The sequence below is a fragment of the Meriones unguiculatus genome, chromosome 6 (genome assembly GCF_030254825.1).
Source record: "Meriones unguiculatus strain TT.TT164.6M chromosome 6, Bangor_MerUng_6.1, whole genome shotgun sequence".
Classification (NCBI taxonomy): domain Eukaryota; kingdom Metazoa; phylum Chordata; class Mammalia; order Rodentia; family Muridae; genus Meriones; species Meriones unguiculatus.
The window spans coordinates 60,413,843-60,431,573 of record NC_083354.1 but is presented as its reverse complement, the minus strand read 5'-3'; the positions used below and the strand labels follow the sequence as shown (position 1 = coordinate 60,431,573).

The 17,731-nt window shown below is 41.2% G+C and overlaps 1 protein-coding gene across 3 annotated transcripts in view; it reads right to left on the bottom strand.

Annotated features, from left to right (window-relative positions):
- Positions 1–5,985: 5,985 nt before the first annotated feature.
- Positions 5,986–17,731, bottom strand: part of Minar1 (membrane integral NOTCH2 associated receptor 1) — a 36,004-nt gene continuing 24,258 nt past the window's right edge. For 2 of the 3 annotated variants that reach the window (XM_060385544.1, XM_060385545.1), the window contains exons 3-4: positions 15,076–15,330; positions 5,986–10,308 (exon numbers count right to left, since the gene is read on the bottom strand). In XM_060385544.1, coding sequence (XP_060241527.1) covers positions 10,111–10,308; positions 15,076–15,330 — 453 coding nt within the window. In that variant the 3' untranslated portion in view covers positions 5,986–10,110. Of the gene's footprint in view, positions 10,309–14,655; positions 14,722–15,075; positions 15,331–17,731 lie in introns of all 3 variants that reach the window. The other variant, XR_009592370.1, reaches the window with a different exon arrangement.

The window sequence follows — 17,731 nt, the reverse complement described above, 5'->3', positions numbered from 1 at the left end:
AGCCAGTGGGAGATTACAAAGCCTGAATTCTAGAGAACTAGGAAGTGATATGTGCTGTTCCAAAAAGTACATTCAATAATGTAAAATAAATTAACCAAGTATTGACTTTTGCTTGTACTTGGATGGAGAAAGCTAAATTAGTGATAGATTAAAATGCCTAACAGGAGCATATTGCATATTGATTTGTCTTTTAGGGAAGACAGACATTTATTTTCCTATGACATAGCTTACATATTTTTAATTCACTTTTTTAGAGCACTTAGAAAAATATATCAACCCAGATGCAGTCCAACTAAATGAGAACTTTGGATCAAGACATCTGATTTAATATTTTATTAATTTTTATCATTTTATTAATATTTTATTGTAAAACTAAAATGTATTTTTGCCCACTATTGTATACTTATCCTAACAGTTTTCCAAGCTTGTCTCAGATTTCTGTTTAGGTGTCAAAGTATTAATTACTTCTTCCAGTATGCTGTGACTCATACTGAAAATAATCACTTTTCTTTAATGACTCAAGCAGGAAAGCCAGTGACATTCGAGAACAGCGGAAGGGAGAAAGGAAACCAGATACATTCCTTCCTCACCACCCCCAAGACATAATTTCACAAGTGGAGCATGTGTTAAAGCCTCCGGGATAACAAAGTTACATTGAAGTTGTGTTTACACAAGGAAAGAGTAAGCCAGTGGAGTAGAATAAAAGTCCAGAAAATCATATAATCAGTAGCTTTACATGAAGGAGGAAAGATGGTATTTCTAATAAGTGGCCCTGATTAATGCATGGCAAGATGTTTAAGAAAACAATTCTTGATCTCCTACCTTATATCATGTACAAAAGAATTCCAGCAGAAACATAGATGTAACTATGAGAAAATGAAGCCTACAGCATATTCAAGAATCTAGAATCTATAAAGATTTTTTTGACCAGGACCCAATTGTCAACAACATGGGAGAAATTATCTATTTTTATATTAATATTAAGAACTTCTATTCATAGCAAAATATCAAGACAATTGAAAAGCATAGTTAACAAGACAGAAAATAGTATTTTTACGTATATCTAGAAAAGAATTAGTGGACACAATACAGAATTAATTTCTACAAATCAAGAAGAATGGAACACAACTCAACAAGGAACTAGATATAAGCATAAAGGAAGACCTTCTGGGCAAAAAAAAGGAGCAAAGGCTGTCTTCATATGAGCTAATGAAGGAGATTATCAGATTAAGAAAAAGGATACTCTACTGCAAAGAGAGGAAGAGTTTTAGGAATCTACAGAAGATGTGATGAGAAGAGTGGAGGACAAGACGGATGATTCTGACAGTAGGGCAAAAACAGCTTCTATCATACAGCTCCATAATCTAAAGAGAAGCAACAGACGACACCTTCAAAAGCAGTTAATTTTCTCCTCACTGAGAAGTACTGAGACTTTAAAGGTATTCTGCTCAGTAAAACATCACCCCCCCCAAAAAAATATATGCTGTAGGAGATGCATAAACCCACAGATGCATGTATTATATAACACAACAAACACAAGAAGCCAAGAAAAATGAAGCGATGTGGCTTTCAAAACTCCATAATTTCTCAACTAGTGTCCACAAATATAGTGAAATAGGAAAAAAAAGTCAGAAGATTTAAAAGGTCATCTGATAAAAAAGTGGGAAATGACCTAAAGTAGATAGTAAGAAGCAGATGAAGTCAATCTAGACTTGGGAGAGGAAAGTCAGCAAAACAGAAAACGGTCAGTAGAACAGATGAGAAAAAGGCAATATGAATGAAAAAGTGAGCAACGTAGATGAAAAATTCAGCAAGGAAACTAGGATTTTTTAAAATTTTTTATTTAACTTTTATTAATTACACTTTATTCATTTTGTATCCCCGCATAAGTTCCTCCCTCCTCCCCTCCCGGTTCCACCCTCCCCCCCCCTTCTGCATGCATGCCCCTCCCCAAGTCCACTGATAGGGGAGGTCCTCCTCTCCTTTTTTCTGATCTTAGTCTATCAGTTCTTATCAGAAGTGGCTGCATTGTCAGCGTTCTAGGTTATCTCCATGAATAGTCCTTGGTTGGAGTATGAGTCTCTGGGAAGTTCCCTGTGTTCAAATTTTCTTGTTCTGTTGCTCTCCTTGTGGAGTTCCTGTCCTCTCCAGCTCTTACTATTTCCCACTTCTTACATAAAATTCCATTCACTCTGCCCGACAATTGGCCATCAGGCTTAGCATCTGCTTTGACAGTCTGCACGGCAGAGGCTTTCAAAGGCCCTCTGTGGCAGGTTCTGAGGTTGTTTCCTGTTTTCTTCTTCTGGCTTTCAGAGGCCCTCTGTAGCAGGTTCCTAGGTTGTTTCCTAGAAGAAGAAGGAAACTAGGATTTTAAAAATCAGAAATGTAGCCTAGCATGGTGGCACAGGACTTTGATCCCAGTACTCAGGGAGTCAGCTGCAGGTGGATTGCTAAGAGTTTCAGGCCAGCCTGGTCTACAAAGTGAGCTCAAGACAGCCAAGGTTACACAGAAAAACCCTGTCTCAAAAACCAACCAACCAAACAAAAAACAACAATAAAACAAAACAAAAAATAGAAATGTTGGAAATGCAAAACAAAATGATTCAAATTTTTAAAAGGAGACAGCATCTCTAGGAGGACTCAGCCAAACAGAAAAAAGAATTTCAGAGGATGGTGAATTCCTTTGGTAAAATATTGTGTTCAGACATCAATAAGGGAAAAAAATGAACAAGAGCATAATGTCTAAAATCTTGAAATACAGTGGAGGAAAGAAGCCCAAGAATCCATGGGTAGAAAAAGATGAGATAAACACATTGATAAACTGGATGTGGTTGTACGTTTCTGGAGTTGGAGACCAGAGGATCATAAATTCAAGGACATTATTAGATGACACAGCACTATAGAAGGCAGCCTCTTCTACACAAACCTCTGTCTCAAGAAAGGCAAGAGGGCATTAGAGGAAAAAGGAAGGGGGCAGGAAGAAACAGAGAAGGAAAAGAAGAAAACAATTGTTTTAAATTCTCCCAAATCTAGGCACAGAAATAGCCGTCTACACACAAGAGCCATTTAAAACACCAAAACAAACATGAGCAGAGAAGAACCCCCTCTATGATATGTAATTGTCAAGATGTGAAAAATAAAACACAAAGAAACAATATCAAACAATAAGTTAAAAAAATCAAAACAAAACAAAGCAGAAAGTCACTTACAAGGCAGAAACATCACATACAAGGCTTTCACACAACATCAAGTCTTTCACTGGCAACCCTAGAAGTTAGAAAAGCATGAAGAGTCCTGAAAATAAATAATTGCCAACCAAGATTGCCATGTTCTGAAAACCTACCCTTTGAAATTCATAGAGGAATAAGGACGTTTCTAGAAGAATACAAATTAAGGAAGCTTATGATGTAGGCCCTTCACCTCACCCGGGCAGTGGGCAGTGCAAGTTGAGCTGACCTGATGGGAGGGTAGGGAGGGTGTCCGAGGGGGTGAACATAAAAGAACTGGCCCTGCCCTTTGGTGACTCGGGTGAGGGATTGATGTGTCTTGTCCCCAAGTCTCATCCTCCCCCACCACCACCACCACTTTACCTTTTGCCACCAATGGCAGGCAGGAAAGCTGGCTGGCCCCAAGGTCATCAGAACAGGAGAGCCGGCCCTGCCCTTTGCCTGCTGCAGCACTTGGGAGAGTAGGCCTTTCACCTCACCTGGGCAGTACAGTAGAGCTGGCCCTGAATGTGGGGGTTGCAGGCAAGAAGACCTGAGGGTATGAGTGTGGGAGAGCCAGCTCTGCCTCTTGTCTGCGGGGCAGTGGCACCAACAAGGGAGAGATGCCCTCTCCCTCCTTATTTCTTGCCATCTATGGCAGACAAGAAAGCTGGCCCTGGAATCATTAGAGTGGGAGAACTGGCCATGTCCCTCACCAGCTGAAAGCTGGCTCTGTACCTTACCTGGGTAGCAGAATAGAGCTGTGTCTGGTGAGGTAGGGTGGAGCATGCAGCTGGTGAGACAGCCTACGTCCATGAGAACAGGAGAGCCAGAGGGCTAACCAGCTCAGATACCTTTCAGCACAGATCCAGGATTTTGAATTGGCCCACCCCAGCATCTACCCCCATTGATGAGTGCATGAAGGGGCTGGTCCTACCAATACAAAACTATAGGATCTCCATGACTCTATCCTAGAGGAGTCCCAGTGAGGTTCAAGTATTAATAGGTTAGCAGAAGCCAGAGGCCTCATACCAGACCAACAAGTCATTGCAATGAAAGTCATTTGCAAGCAAAGAAGTGTGGACAAAAAGGTGTACTGTGGGAAACACTGTGATATACTACAGCTTTTACAATGAGATTTTTTTTTCTCAGTTGTCCGGGAGGTTGCGAGGGTGGACAGTAAGTACAAGGGGAGGGGGAAATGGTTAGGTTTGGGGTACATGTTGTGAAATTCACAAAGAACTAATAAAAAGTTTTAAAAAGGAGGGTGAGGAGCTCATGACCACCATGTGAGCAAAATTTCATGCCAGAATTACAAGTGGGATGGCACCCATCTTGTCCGACATAGTTAAGCATCAAACCCATAACACTTACAGGGGAGAAAACCGACAAAATCAGAGGACTTTGAGATGTTTATCTCTCAATAGTAATGTTAAGTATAAATGGAATCAACTCACCAATAGAGACGTACAGACTAAGTGACTGGATTAAAAGAAAAAAAAAACTAAATTAAGTATTTCTTGTCTCCAAGAAACATACCCTCATGAATGAAGATGTCCACTGACAGCCTGGAAAGACAAAAAACCAATATATCAGGTGAATGGAAATCAAGCACGAGATGGCATGGCTTTTTTGATTTCTGATAAGGTAAATTTCAAAGAAAAAATTATCAGAAAAGGTAAAGACGCCTTTACAAATTAATAATCTATTTATTAAGGAGATATAACAATTATACACACATATAATATGTATATATATATATATGTAAACTGAACATACTAGGGCTCCCACTTTCATAAAACAAAAATTACTAAACATAAAAAGTCATGTCTTAGGCAATAATAATGGTGATTTCACTCTCCTACTCTCATCTCTACATACGTCATCAAAAATCAACATAGAAACCTTATAGTGCCATTAAACTGACTCCTAATGATTTATTGTTATGCCCATTGATTAGTGCATTCCTGAAACTCAGCATTGCAGTAGAAGCTTCTTTTTGGAATAGAGAGAGATTAAGGCAGAGACCCACAACTGGTCAGGATAGAGAGAATAAGAGACCATGTGATGCTCAGCCCTTAACTCAACATCTACATCACACTTCCCCTTCTCCAAGCTCGGGTGTCATTGCAGAAGGGGCAGCAGAAAGATTTTAAGTGCCAGACGTGGAAATGGAGGATGACCAGAAGAGACTCCTGAACATATACCATGTATGAGGCAGGATCTGTGTTGTTTAGCACCATGCTGTACACTAAGCTCGCTGGCCTGTGAGTGTCCAGGGATTCACCTGTGTTTATCCCTTATCTCACAATAGGAGGAGTGGGGCTGGCTACAGATGTTTGCTACCATAAACAGTTTTACATTGGTTCTGGGAATTTGAACTCATTTCTTCAGGCTTGTGCAACAAGTGTTTTATCCACTGAACCATTTCTCCGGCCTGGAAATAATTTTGAAAATAGTGATATACCACAGAATACTTACTCATTAGAAAGAAAGAGATGCTAGGCACTCTTAGGAAGGATGTGGAGAATGAGCCTCCACCCAGTAACAGGGCATATTTGCAGAACTGTATTTAGAAGGTCTTCAGCGTTGTGCTCTAACCTAGCATTAAAGCATCTCACATGACCCAACATATGTGTTACAAGAAAAAGTAAATCAAGAACATTCATAATCCCAAACCTGTTCCCCCAGGAGCACCAATGTCTATCTCTCAGCACATAGTGACCGGAATTGTGGGTCTGTTCCAATTGACCACAGTACTCTTGTAAGTGGGACCTGAAAATCCATTCATCAGTAGAAAGAATAGGTAGATAATAATATATTCGTGGTTGTGAAACAACAGGAAACTGCTTTTGGAGATATTCTTCACATTCAACAAACTGAGTGACTGATGGTGATTTTTCTGTGAGGTTTTAGTGGGGGTGAGACAGGAAGGGAATCAGGTTGCTCACATATTTTGATATTTTATTTCAGAATCATTCAGTTTGAGACAAAAGAATCAAGACAGACAGTGTGTAACATGTTCATAAACTGGTACCCTCTAGTTTACGGATAAAATAAAATCTCACCACAAGTTACTGCATATTTTCCATTTATTTTGATTATATTTGGAGAGGCAGATTTTTACATGATAGCTTCAAACCAACATTAACCAAATTTTACACGAGCCATTTGAAAAAGGATCTAAAAATGTGCTTAGTCGTTGGTATTATATAACATTTATCAAGCACCAAGAGTGTGCTGAGAGCTGTACAGAACAAACGTAGAAAGTCACAATCCCTGCCTTCAAGGAAACCCATCCCTTTAGGGTCTTCACATAGAACTCCGCCTTACATTTCACACTCTATTGTTTGTAAGGCATAAATAAGGAAGGTTGCTGCATTTCTTTCTGTTACTTAATAAATATCTCATACTCTTCAGTTATGTCAACAATTACTCAAATCTTTGCCTTAAAATACAAATTTCTGTAGTACAATATACAGTATATAATTATTTGGTATTCACACAATTGACCACGATATTCTTGTAGGTTTGGTTATATTAATAATAGGAAGTATGTTGAATTCCAACATTTATAAATTCTCATACCATTTAACCATTAACAGAGGGGCTTTGTGCAAAAATATAAACAAACAAATAAGGTGTCACTGTTCACAAAATCCACACTGCCTAACTCTGACAAGGAATTAAGACAATGGCAACAATAGTACAGATATTTGGAATACTGATTGCTTTAGCATATCTATTAAGCTAGCCTTGCAGGTATTATTCACATGGCTGCATGCCCTAAAATAATAAACAATTTATGATTAGCTGGCAGCAGATAATGTGTGATTGGCTTCATTGTTTCAGTAGTTTAAACAAGGGAGTGCTGGAATAAAATGCCTGATATCAGAGAGCTGAAAAGTTCTTTTGATTGACAATTGCTTTTTCTGCAAGGCTGTGTTTAAACAATTTCAGATCAGTAAAAATATGAGATGATTCTGAATTTCATCATTGCCTATAGACATCTGATTGCAAAATAATCCCTCAACGGTCATCTGATTCGTTTTTTAATATTAAAGAAAGAGAGCCAACAAAAATGAAGTGATTAGTAACATGTGGTGACTTTAGATTTGGGTACGAAACATATACTTTCTGTAAAAATTATGAAGTAATAGAAGAAGACACTCAGAACAGAAGGCCAGTCAGTCTTCTTTGCCTTGGAAAGGGGGTGGTGCATTGCAACAAGAGATAAAGGGGGCATATTATAGTGAGAGATGCATACATTTCTGTCAAGTAAATGTTCTTCCTTCGTTATGAAAATTGAGGAGTTAAAGGAGCCAGAGTGAGTCTAGGATCTAAGAAAATCAAATTGAGGTCAAAGGGGGTATAACTATAAATATAATATTTTAGGGATTCTGGGACTCAGGGCATCCATGACCTCCTAGGTATGGCAAAGGTGTGGTCCTTCAACACCAGACTTGGTACGATTTGCCTGAAGGTGGTCACTTTCCAGAGAAAACCTCCTTCCTTACTTTGTCCTTCATGATCCAGTTCCTGGATTATCACTGGGTCTAGCTGCTTTTAATGTGTGACAGCATTGACTTGGACACAGAACAAGGTCGTATTTCTTTGACTACTTCCCCAGAAATGAAAAAGGTATTAGAAAACTCTACAGGATTCTTTCACTTCTGTGCATGGCTTAGGCTTCTAGTTATGCCCTCCCTAATAGGCACACGACTCACACACTGCCCGTTGGAAACAGATTTACCACAGGGCAGTAGCAATGGATGAAATGTGATTGGCTTCATTATATCAGCAGTTTTATCAGGGGTGTTCTACTTGGCTCCCATAAGTCCAACTGTAATACAGAGGAGTCAGGTGAGGATTTCACCAGATTTTTTTATTATCCTGGAAGTATACATGTCTGTTGTTCAGCAAATCACAGACCAGGAGGTTGAAAACTGCTATTTCTTATTCCTTAATAGCTTAATATGTGGTGTGGATGTGGAATAGCGGCACCAGCATGTGGTACACAGTCATTGTGAACAAGGAGGAGGTGCAGCAGGGACCCTCAAAGGACCTAATCTAGCATCCTCTTTGGAGTGAAAGAGACAGCCTCATTTGAAGTGCCCAATCTAAAACAGAGCACCAAAAGACTACAATTCTGACAACAGTCATGTATGTGTGTGTGTGTGTTTGCATGCATGTACTTATGTACTCATTTCAGTCATTTTTCAACCACAAATCCTCCATTCTAAGGCTTAAGTTTCAGTCACCTAATTGAAGATCCATTAGTAAACATATCAATAGAAATAGATAGCGTGAAGACCTCTAAAAACACAGGTCCCTTACAGGTGAGAAAATCCATCCCCCATCTGTTAGGATCATAGAATGTACTGACTATTCTTCACCAGTGACAACAGGATCTGGTGCAGCAAGCTCAGCATTAGCTGGAAATATTTAGGATGGATGCCGGACTCCTATTGCTTTAGAAATTAAAAGGCTTTTCAGATTCCACTTACAGAAAGTGTGCATACTTTCCAAAGTGATAATTCTTACTACCAAGATGTGTGTATGCTCCACTTTGTTGTGAAATGAATTTAAGGTTGCTCATTTCTGACAACCATCTTTCTTCAATCTGGAGTAAGACATTAGACACAGATGTTGATAAGAAGTCTTTCTGCCCAATTATTGTCAAAGCACCAATCAGGTGGAAACAAATATCAAACTCCAATAAAAATTACAACAGCTTCTTGTACACTTGAAAAAAATCTTGCTCTCAACTTACTTAGCAATGAAGAGAATAAACAGAAATCAGGTATTTAGACATGTAGATAGATAAATTATTAAATATGTATTATTTTTTGCACTGATGACAAATATTTAAAACTCTGGAGTAGATGTTGTTGTAGTTGAGGAGACCTTAGTACCTTTATCACATTATTGAATGCGCATTCAAAATCGTTTTAAAGCCACTGAAAATGGTTGACACCAGTGGTGGACAGAAACTGTGGTTTATAGTTAAAATGTCAAAGTGTCACCATTGTCTCTGCTCTTCAAGGCACAAGGACAAGTTCCAAACTCTTCGGAGAAGAGCGTCAGATACCACTAAAAGTTAGAAAAACAAGGAACAGAGCCACATGCCAGAGCTAGAACAGTAGATCCTTTGGGGTGGCTATGACCTTCAGATGTTGAGCATATCCCAAATGGAAAGCTTCCCCACATCATGTTGGGGACAACAGAAAGGTTGCCTATCCTGAGTATCTCGGCCCATTCTACAAAAAGAGAATTCTGCATATCATGCTTGGCTTGGAAGTATAGCTCTTTCTTTCCTGGGCCCAAGAAGAAGTTTCAGAATGCTGCTGTCAAGAGCTGCAGTGATTCAGATGTTCTATAGTGACAATGACAGAAGGGCAATAAGGAAGTCAATAGCCCTTGATAAAAGTCTGAAGAGAAGCCACATTCTTGTTGAGACACATCCAATTACATCGACGACAACAATCTTAGAGTCTCAAAGAAACAGATTCCACCCCTTTGGTTTTCTCGTCTTCGTGTCACCATCAGTGCCTCCAAAGAACAGGTATTAGTTCTGTTCTGTATAACTTAATGCCCACCATGAATCATCAAAATTAAAGAATCCAACTTTTTTTTTTTTACTGATAATCCATGGCACTCCTTATGTGGAGAAGGATATTATATGTTTTTAAATATATCAGAGTGTAACTATGTCTTACAGCTTAACAGCTAGGTAGATTTCTTCCCAGAGTATATAGTCTCTGAAGATGGCCGTCAGCACTATAGAAAAGTATCCTGATTTGTCTCTATTTCAGGAAACTGATAGCCACACTGGGGTGAGCTTTTGAAATACAGAGGAAAACAATGGGAGTCATGAGCTGCATGTAATGCTGAGTCCACAGGTTCAGGACTTCATAGTGCAGATGGGCACAACAATGACAAGAATGACCGTGCATGCAGCAGCAGTGATGAGAGCAGCGATCTTGCAGACTTTGGCTCTCCTGAATTCAGCTTCTTTCCGCTTCAGTAATGAATCATAGCCTGGAGTATAAATATCTTCCATCCAGTATTCTAAGTTGTTTGGGTTTAAAGATTCTTGGGTCTAAAAGTAAAGAGAAGATGTTAGAAATGTGGTTAATGCTTGAAACCAGGTCTCAGACATCCTGACGATTGTCAATCCTGGAACACTTACAAGTTGTCTGCAGCTGGTGTCTAGCAATGATAGCATTATAAAATGCTCCTCCACCAGGTCTGTGCCAGCAATAGGCTGCCAAGGACCCATCCCAGACATCACATGTCACTGGCTCCTCCCTCACTATAACTGACACAAGAGCTTCTACATAGGGAAACCCAGGGCCATCTCTACATAAGTAAGCAAAATGTCCAAAACAAACAAGATTCAACTTCAAGGGTATGTGACCAAGAAGAGTAGTTGGGCTTCACTATAAGAGAAGCAAGAAAAGTCATTGAAAAATATTTTCTACCAGAAGTCTCTAAGAAGAGATCTGCTGGAATCAAGACTGTCTTGTAATTTTCAGTCAGCTCATTTCTCGAAGCTTCTACTGAAAATCAAAGCCACCTCCAGCTTAATCAAAATGTAAAATATTTCCATTTCAAGCATTTGCATGAACAGGTTAGAAGGCTATTCAAAGTCAGGGACTGCAGACCCATAGCAGACTGTCCCCACCCTAGTTGGTGATGATTCTAGAGCAAGTAGCACTTTCCCCAAAGCCAGCTCCTACAGCAAATGCCTACCAAGGATTAATGTATTGTCTACAGAGGAAATCTCATATTTAACCTATATTTCTCATGAACCCCACTGCACATTGATGGCTATAATCTATTTCCATGGAAGCAAAGCTATGTTCCTGTTTTATGGCAAGCATTTAATAACGTGCCTAGAAAAAAAAGGCAACAACACATTACAATCCCAAGTGAGGCCACCTAAATCTCTAAATCACAAGCCGAATACCCATTGTGAGAAGGCTTCTTGAATTGTTTAAGTTTTATAAACATGAGCACATTAAAGTTTTATATGATCAAATCCACAAACAAACAAACCCCAGGCTTGCAGCACTGAGATAGCTCAGCCATGGCACACTGTTGGTGGAGTAGTAATGACTCTAAAGCATGCTCATGATTTCCCACCTGCCCTTCTAGACAGTTCCTTCTGCACCTTGTTCTGTGCCTCCTGGAGCCACAAAGTAGGCTCAGTCAAGGGAAACAAGAGGAGAGAAAAGTGGAGTGATGTTTCTCCCAGTGTTCTTCCCACTGGGTTGCATCTTTCAACCAGACTCTAACATGCAGAGCTGTGGGTCATGGTGAGTTTCCTGCTCCTGCCCTTGGTCCTTCAGATCCAAGAAAGGCAACAGCTCTTCTCTCTCTTCGGTGCTGCCCTCTGGGTATTTCACTGGCTATTTCTGGACCTTGACCTGCTCACACTACAGTGAGTGATCCCCTCTACCAACTTCCCAGCCTCCCTTTGGGCATGCCTTCTGCTTACTGCAGGGTGCCGACAACCCACTGCCATTCAGTCTCAAGATTTCATCACTTCCCTGTTGATAACTGCCATGTATTTGGAGGGAGGCATCCTCAGACTGTGGACTACAGGCTGGTTCCAGTCAGGCTCCTGTCTCTGTCCTCCCACTCAGAATGGTTTTTCTACTTGTAAATCACTTAAGAGAATCCAGTGAGTATACCATTTGATGACATGTAAAAACTGTATGAAATGTTACGTATGATGTCCGAAGAAAAAGGTTATCAGAGTAGTCAAACCCACTCATGTACAGATCATCTGGAACCACTCTGGTGCTACAGTGGGTAGGTGAGGCAGGCTGGAAAACACTGTACAGTGGCAAGAGACTGGAATTTATGGCTGACTTTAACATTGTTTATGAACTCTGTAAGCTAGATAGAAGGGCAGAAGGCAGTTCTAGCCACCCACAATACCTCTAATGTAAACCAGAATATTCTAAATGAAGGTAAAGCCTGTAGATGACCTGGTAAGAAACTCCGAGGATCTATTGTCCACTGCTGGAGTTCAGGAGTCTCCCTAGAGCTGATCTAAACAGCTCTGCAGTGACTAAGCTCTCCTACTTAGAATCTCTGTTGTCATGTTTGTGTCATGGCCTCCCATACACATGCACCGAAAAACACACATATGCAAACACAGGCTTACATATGTACATGCATATGTAAACACATGCACACACAATTCATATACATGTGTATGTATACCAATACACACATACAGAGAGAGAGAGGAAAGAGAGGTGAGACAGAGAGAGGAGAGAGACAGCATGCTTTGACTTTCATGGACACAGTTGAGCCCCACTTGCTCTCCCTGATATGAAAATCCTTCAGTAGCTGAATAGACACGCAAGAAGAAAGAAAAGGATCCAACGATAGCCCTGTTTCGTTGGGGTACTGACCTAAAATATGAATGACATGCCCATGAAGATTAGGTTTAGGTGGAAGGCTAGACAGACAGCCTTCCTTGCCCTATAACCTTGAAGACAAACTCTTGTCATTATGGCCAAAACAAGCTGCTCTTTTCCCCAATTTTCCCAAGCTGCCCAGAAGGGATACAACACACACAGGTACAGTACATTTTGTGCTCTGTTCTCCTTATCTCAGAGAGAAGAAAATCAGCCTCCTTCCATAAGTATCTACACTTTGTTATGGGTTAAGAGTCTGCCTATGAAATAAACTATTTTTAATTAGTTTTTTCCCCAGTAACCTCAAGCTGTAATGGCACCACAACACAGACAGGTAATACCCAGATTTCCAGGGACAGTACACACATACTCACATGTTAATTAGGCCTGCCAAGTGATGAAAACAAAGCCAGGCCTACACGAGTGCCTATTCCCTCAGTGGATATCATTTAGGGATTTATAGATGGACAAAAATGGGCCCTGAGAAACCTGGTCCCAAGCTAACCCGGAATAGCACTCGAATCTCTACCAAGCAATGCAACTGAATGAGCTGGTGTACCACCTGCCTCCAGTGTCTGCTCTGCCTTGCTATCAAACCATCACCAGACAATGGGCTCTCTATCCCCTCAGAACATGTGACCAGACACTCTGTCCTTCCACTGTTAAGCAGAATCACCTAAGCTCCGTAACCCAGATGTATCTTCGTATTTTTCCATGTATTTGTAAATGCAAAACCCCTCAGCTCCCTCTTCCTAAACTTTAAGGATCTGTGTTCAAAATTCCCTCCGGGGCAGGGTGAAATATTGGTCATTACAACCTGTTGAGCCATGTCTAATTCTGAGTGTTTCCTGGCTGATAGGTTATGATAACCTAAGACACACTGATCAAAGGATGCCACATATAATTGCCCAGCAGTCTGCCTGTGGGAGACTAAGGTCATTACAGTCTAGCCTGTTTGTCATCAGGAAGGTGACAGCAGCCCAAAGGGGCAAGTGGCCCATGGAATTCATGGGGATATTATATACATTGAGTAGGATGGATGAGGGGGAAGCTTAGAATGTTCCTGTTGTCACCACAGACCACTTTTCTAGGACTGGGCCAGAGCTCCCTTGAATTTCTACCATTTAGCAATTAAGCTATGCAAGTGTGATTACAAGACTTTTGTGGAAGATGAAGTTCTGTTAAACTCCTAGCAACAACCAAGAGAAATGCTACAGAGGGAAGAGAAAAGGAAGACCAGGAGACTTATTGTCCAATTGTCCACTGTAGATCCAGACCTGTTGGACGTCAGCCAACTCACTGTGCTTCCTGCTTTCATGGTTTCCTGATTTGTGAGCTGGAGATGGTCAGAGCAATGCCTGCCTCACAGGCAACTGTGTCTGGAAACCAAGAGATGGATATGCAAAGTACTATGTTCATTGACTGACTGCAGCATCCACTACCAACTCCTGAGTGCTGTTCCTCTCAATACCTACTCGGTGCCAGGTTCTTCGTATGTATTTTTTCCACTTCTCACAACAATGCCATTTATGCCCATTTCATAGGTGAGACAACCAAAACTGAAACAGGTGAAATAAGTGCTCCAGGTCACACAGTGTTTTGAAAAAGCTTTGAGTTAGGCCTTGGTGCTTTTCAAACCCAGTGTCTTTCCTCTGCCACATGCTGCACCCCCATACCTTCTTTGTTTAGAGCAGGGCCATGACACAAAAGGCTTGTCATAGTGGGTCTACAGACAGCTCTCACCAACCGTACTTCAGAAACGTGGGCTGTCTGGAGATAACTCATCCCCTTTGGACCATGGCCTCACTGTCCACACAGCTAAGCCCACAGGTGCCCATGGTGATTCCTTTGCAGTGATGTGGAAACATAGACAGACGTGCTGTGACTGGAACCACTTAGAGCTGCCCACCAAAATAAAAGTGCAGCCAAAACCCAACCCTGCGGTGGGTGAACAGAAAAGCATGCCCTCTAGCCATAACGGCATTCAAAGACCTTCCAGGAATGACTCTTACCTGGGGTGGCTCCATATGGAAACATAATCCATAGCTTGGCTCCCACAAACATGCTTATCCCACGTGCTACATATGGAAGGAGAAATCAGCTTGTGTTGCATTAAACAGTTTGGCTCAGGTCTTGTGAGCAAAGATTAGAATTTGCACTTTGTTTTAAAAGCATCATTAGCAAATCAGAGGGCCAACAAACGTATTAAGCAAGCACCCTTGTTGTTAAAGATTTATGGTCAAATAGGCAAGGAATAAACCCCCCTGTTTAAAACAACAGCTACAAAGAAAACAGACCTCTCTGCTCTCTTGTTTATTAAAGTTCGGAATTCCATGACAGAGACCCAGGGAGTTGGTTTGAGGGAGAGGCCAGATTTACGTTATCCACAGTCTATGGCTGGGCTCTTCCCACCCGGGAACAGTGAGGCTCACCTGCAGGTCCAAAGCTGTCAGCTTGCCCTTGTCACCAGAGTTTCGAGCATATTCCTCTATGGTCCAAGAAGGCTGGCCCCGCTTAACCTCAGCTAGCTCAGTCAGCCGCATGTCTGTATACATGGGGTTGCTCTTCATGTGGGCCTTGATGGAGGCAGGATAAGGATGAGGACTGAACACCTGCTCCACCAGGAAGCCATCTTTGGGCTGCTTGGGCAGTCGGTGCTGTGGGGGGATGTCATACTGTCTGTCTGCCTGCAGAGAAGCACAAAGACATCCAGAAAAGCCACAGAGATGACATCAGGTCTCAGAGTGCATTTGAGTAGCCAGCCAGCCTTTTATCAACGAGGCCCCAGCAGATACCCAGGTAGCAATATCGATTTACTTACGAACTCATGCAAAGTTTTCCTGTTTGGGGAGACGTCTCTAAAAACAGTTTCTGATCTTGTTAATACTAGCAAGGCCAAATGTTTCCTCATCAAGAGGAAGTCCTTTATAAACTGATCCTTACACAGTCCTTACCACCTTCTTGTACAGTTGAACACCAAGCTGACTCAGGTTTGAAACCTAATAAGCTAGTTTTGGAATCTCTGCTTGACGTCCTCTTTTCTGTCCCATTTTATAACTAGAGTTTTATAACATTTTATAACATTTTATAACTAGTAAGTTAAAGACACAGGTCATTCTGCATGGGATTACCTAAAAGCATTGCTGAGAACCTGCATTGGAAGGGAGAAGCTAAGCTGGAAATCACATGTGGGAGTCTCTGGCAGGACTGTCCATGGTGGTAGGTGGTTCTTCCAAAGCATCTGTACATCACTTAAGATAAAAGGGCAGCTTGGATGGCAGTGTGGGAGTGGGATTGTCTAAAAGGGCTTGATGAAAATGATGTCTTTGAGCCTTGAGACATATCACAGTCTGCTCTATTCTCGTGACTCTGAAAGAACAAAGCCTCTGATCTTTTCTATATCCACCTTGAGATTTTCACATAGACTACTGTCTAGCAAGGGCTCCCTTAAAAATGGGATGGTACTCATCTCTGCGGTCTAATGAGACTATGTACAGGCCCTTCAGCCAGAATTTGGCATGCTAAACTGTAACTGTTTGTCTGACAGCCTGTCTCCTCCACTGGTCTTTGAGTTCTTCCAAGTTTGTTTGTCTTTTATTCCTGTCTTCAGCAAAAATGGTAGTAATAGATAGGGAACTCCACCATGAATCGTCCAATGGATAGAAACCAGTGATACAGCAAAGGGAAGCAAAGCATTCTGTACAAAAGTAATAGAAAGAGAAAGCAAAAATAATGTGAATGGAGGTGGTGTGACAAGTGGACACATTATGAGCGAATGTATGTGGCTATGAGTCTGCATATCACATACCTGGATGTGGGCTAGCAGCACATATCAGCACACCTGATCAACCGGGTCATGATCAGAGGCAATGTGTGAAAATCAGCTATTAAAACCATCAGGGGTATGGCACAGATTTAGGTAAATCAAACAAGATGGGTTTTCTTCTTGTTTTGTAGCTCATCGAGATCCAGGATTTCCTAAAAGGATCCACTGGTTTTATTTATTCTGCTCACGTATCATCTCCCAGCCCTTACAGAGCTCCTAAAGTAAGTAGATCTTGCAAAACTCTGGGGATATAAGAAATTCCCATGACAATAACCTTGGTGGTAGTCACTGGGCTGACAGGATATCCATCACTCTGCCTGGTGCCAAATGTGCAGCATCTCATACCACCTTCTCATTAACATTTCAGCATCAGGACTGAATTTACCCCCAATGTGGATGTGAAAGATCATGTCAGAGAGGCTTAAGAGACAGACTCAATCTGCATAGGTAGGAAATGACAGAGCTAGGACATCTCACTGAGACTTGGACTTGTTCTTCTGATGAGTTTATCCTCTGAGATAGCAGTATATACAGAATATATATGTTTCAGTAAATGGCTTTGCCCAGTACATCTGAACAAAGAGAGGTGAAAGCTAGAGGTCAGAGATGAGCAATGATTCCTGTAGAAGTGTCCAGATATGTGAAAATGAGGCCTTGAGGAGTGCACAAAACACAGAAGCCAGAGAATGCAGACATCAGCACCAGCCATTCTGCCTAAACACAGACATAGACCAGATTATCTTGATTTAGGAATAATGTGAAGAACAGGTTGATCATATAACAAAGCCTGGCCATAAGAATTATACAAGAATTTACTGAGTAACTGATTGAGTTAATGGCCATAGTATTTGGTGGTAAATACAAGTAGACCAATCAAGGCAGAGCAGGATTTGGGGTAAAGTACAGCATTCTGCTTAGAAAGAAGTATGTATAGAAATTCAGGCTCAGTGGGTAAAGGCACTTGCCACCAAGCCTGATGACTGGGTGTCAATTCCCAGGACTTACATTTTAGACAAAGAGAATTAGCTCCTACAAGCTGTCCTCTGACCCCCACATGCATGCGTGCGTGCACACACATACATACACAGAGAAAGAGAGAGAGAGGGGGAGAGAGAGAGACAGAGAAACAGACAGACAGACAGACAGACAGAGAGAGTAGAACTTTGAGACTTTTTACTGACAGAAAGGAAATTTGAAGGGATTTGGAAAGCAGAGGCACTGCACACCTTTATTCAAAATGAATACAGAAGTGGCCCAGGAAA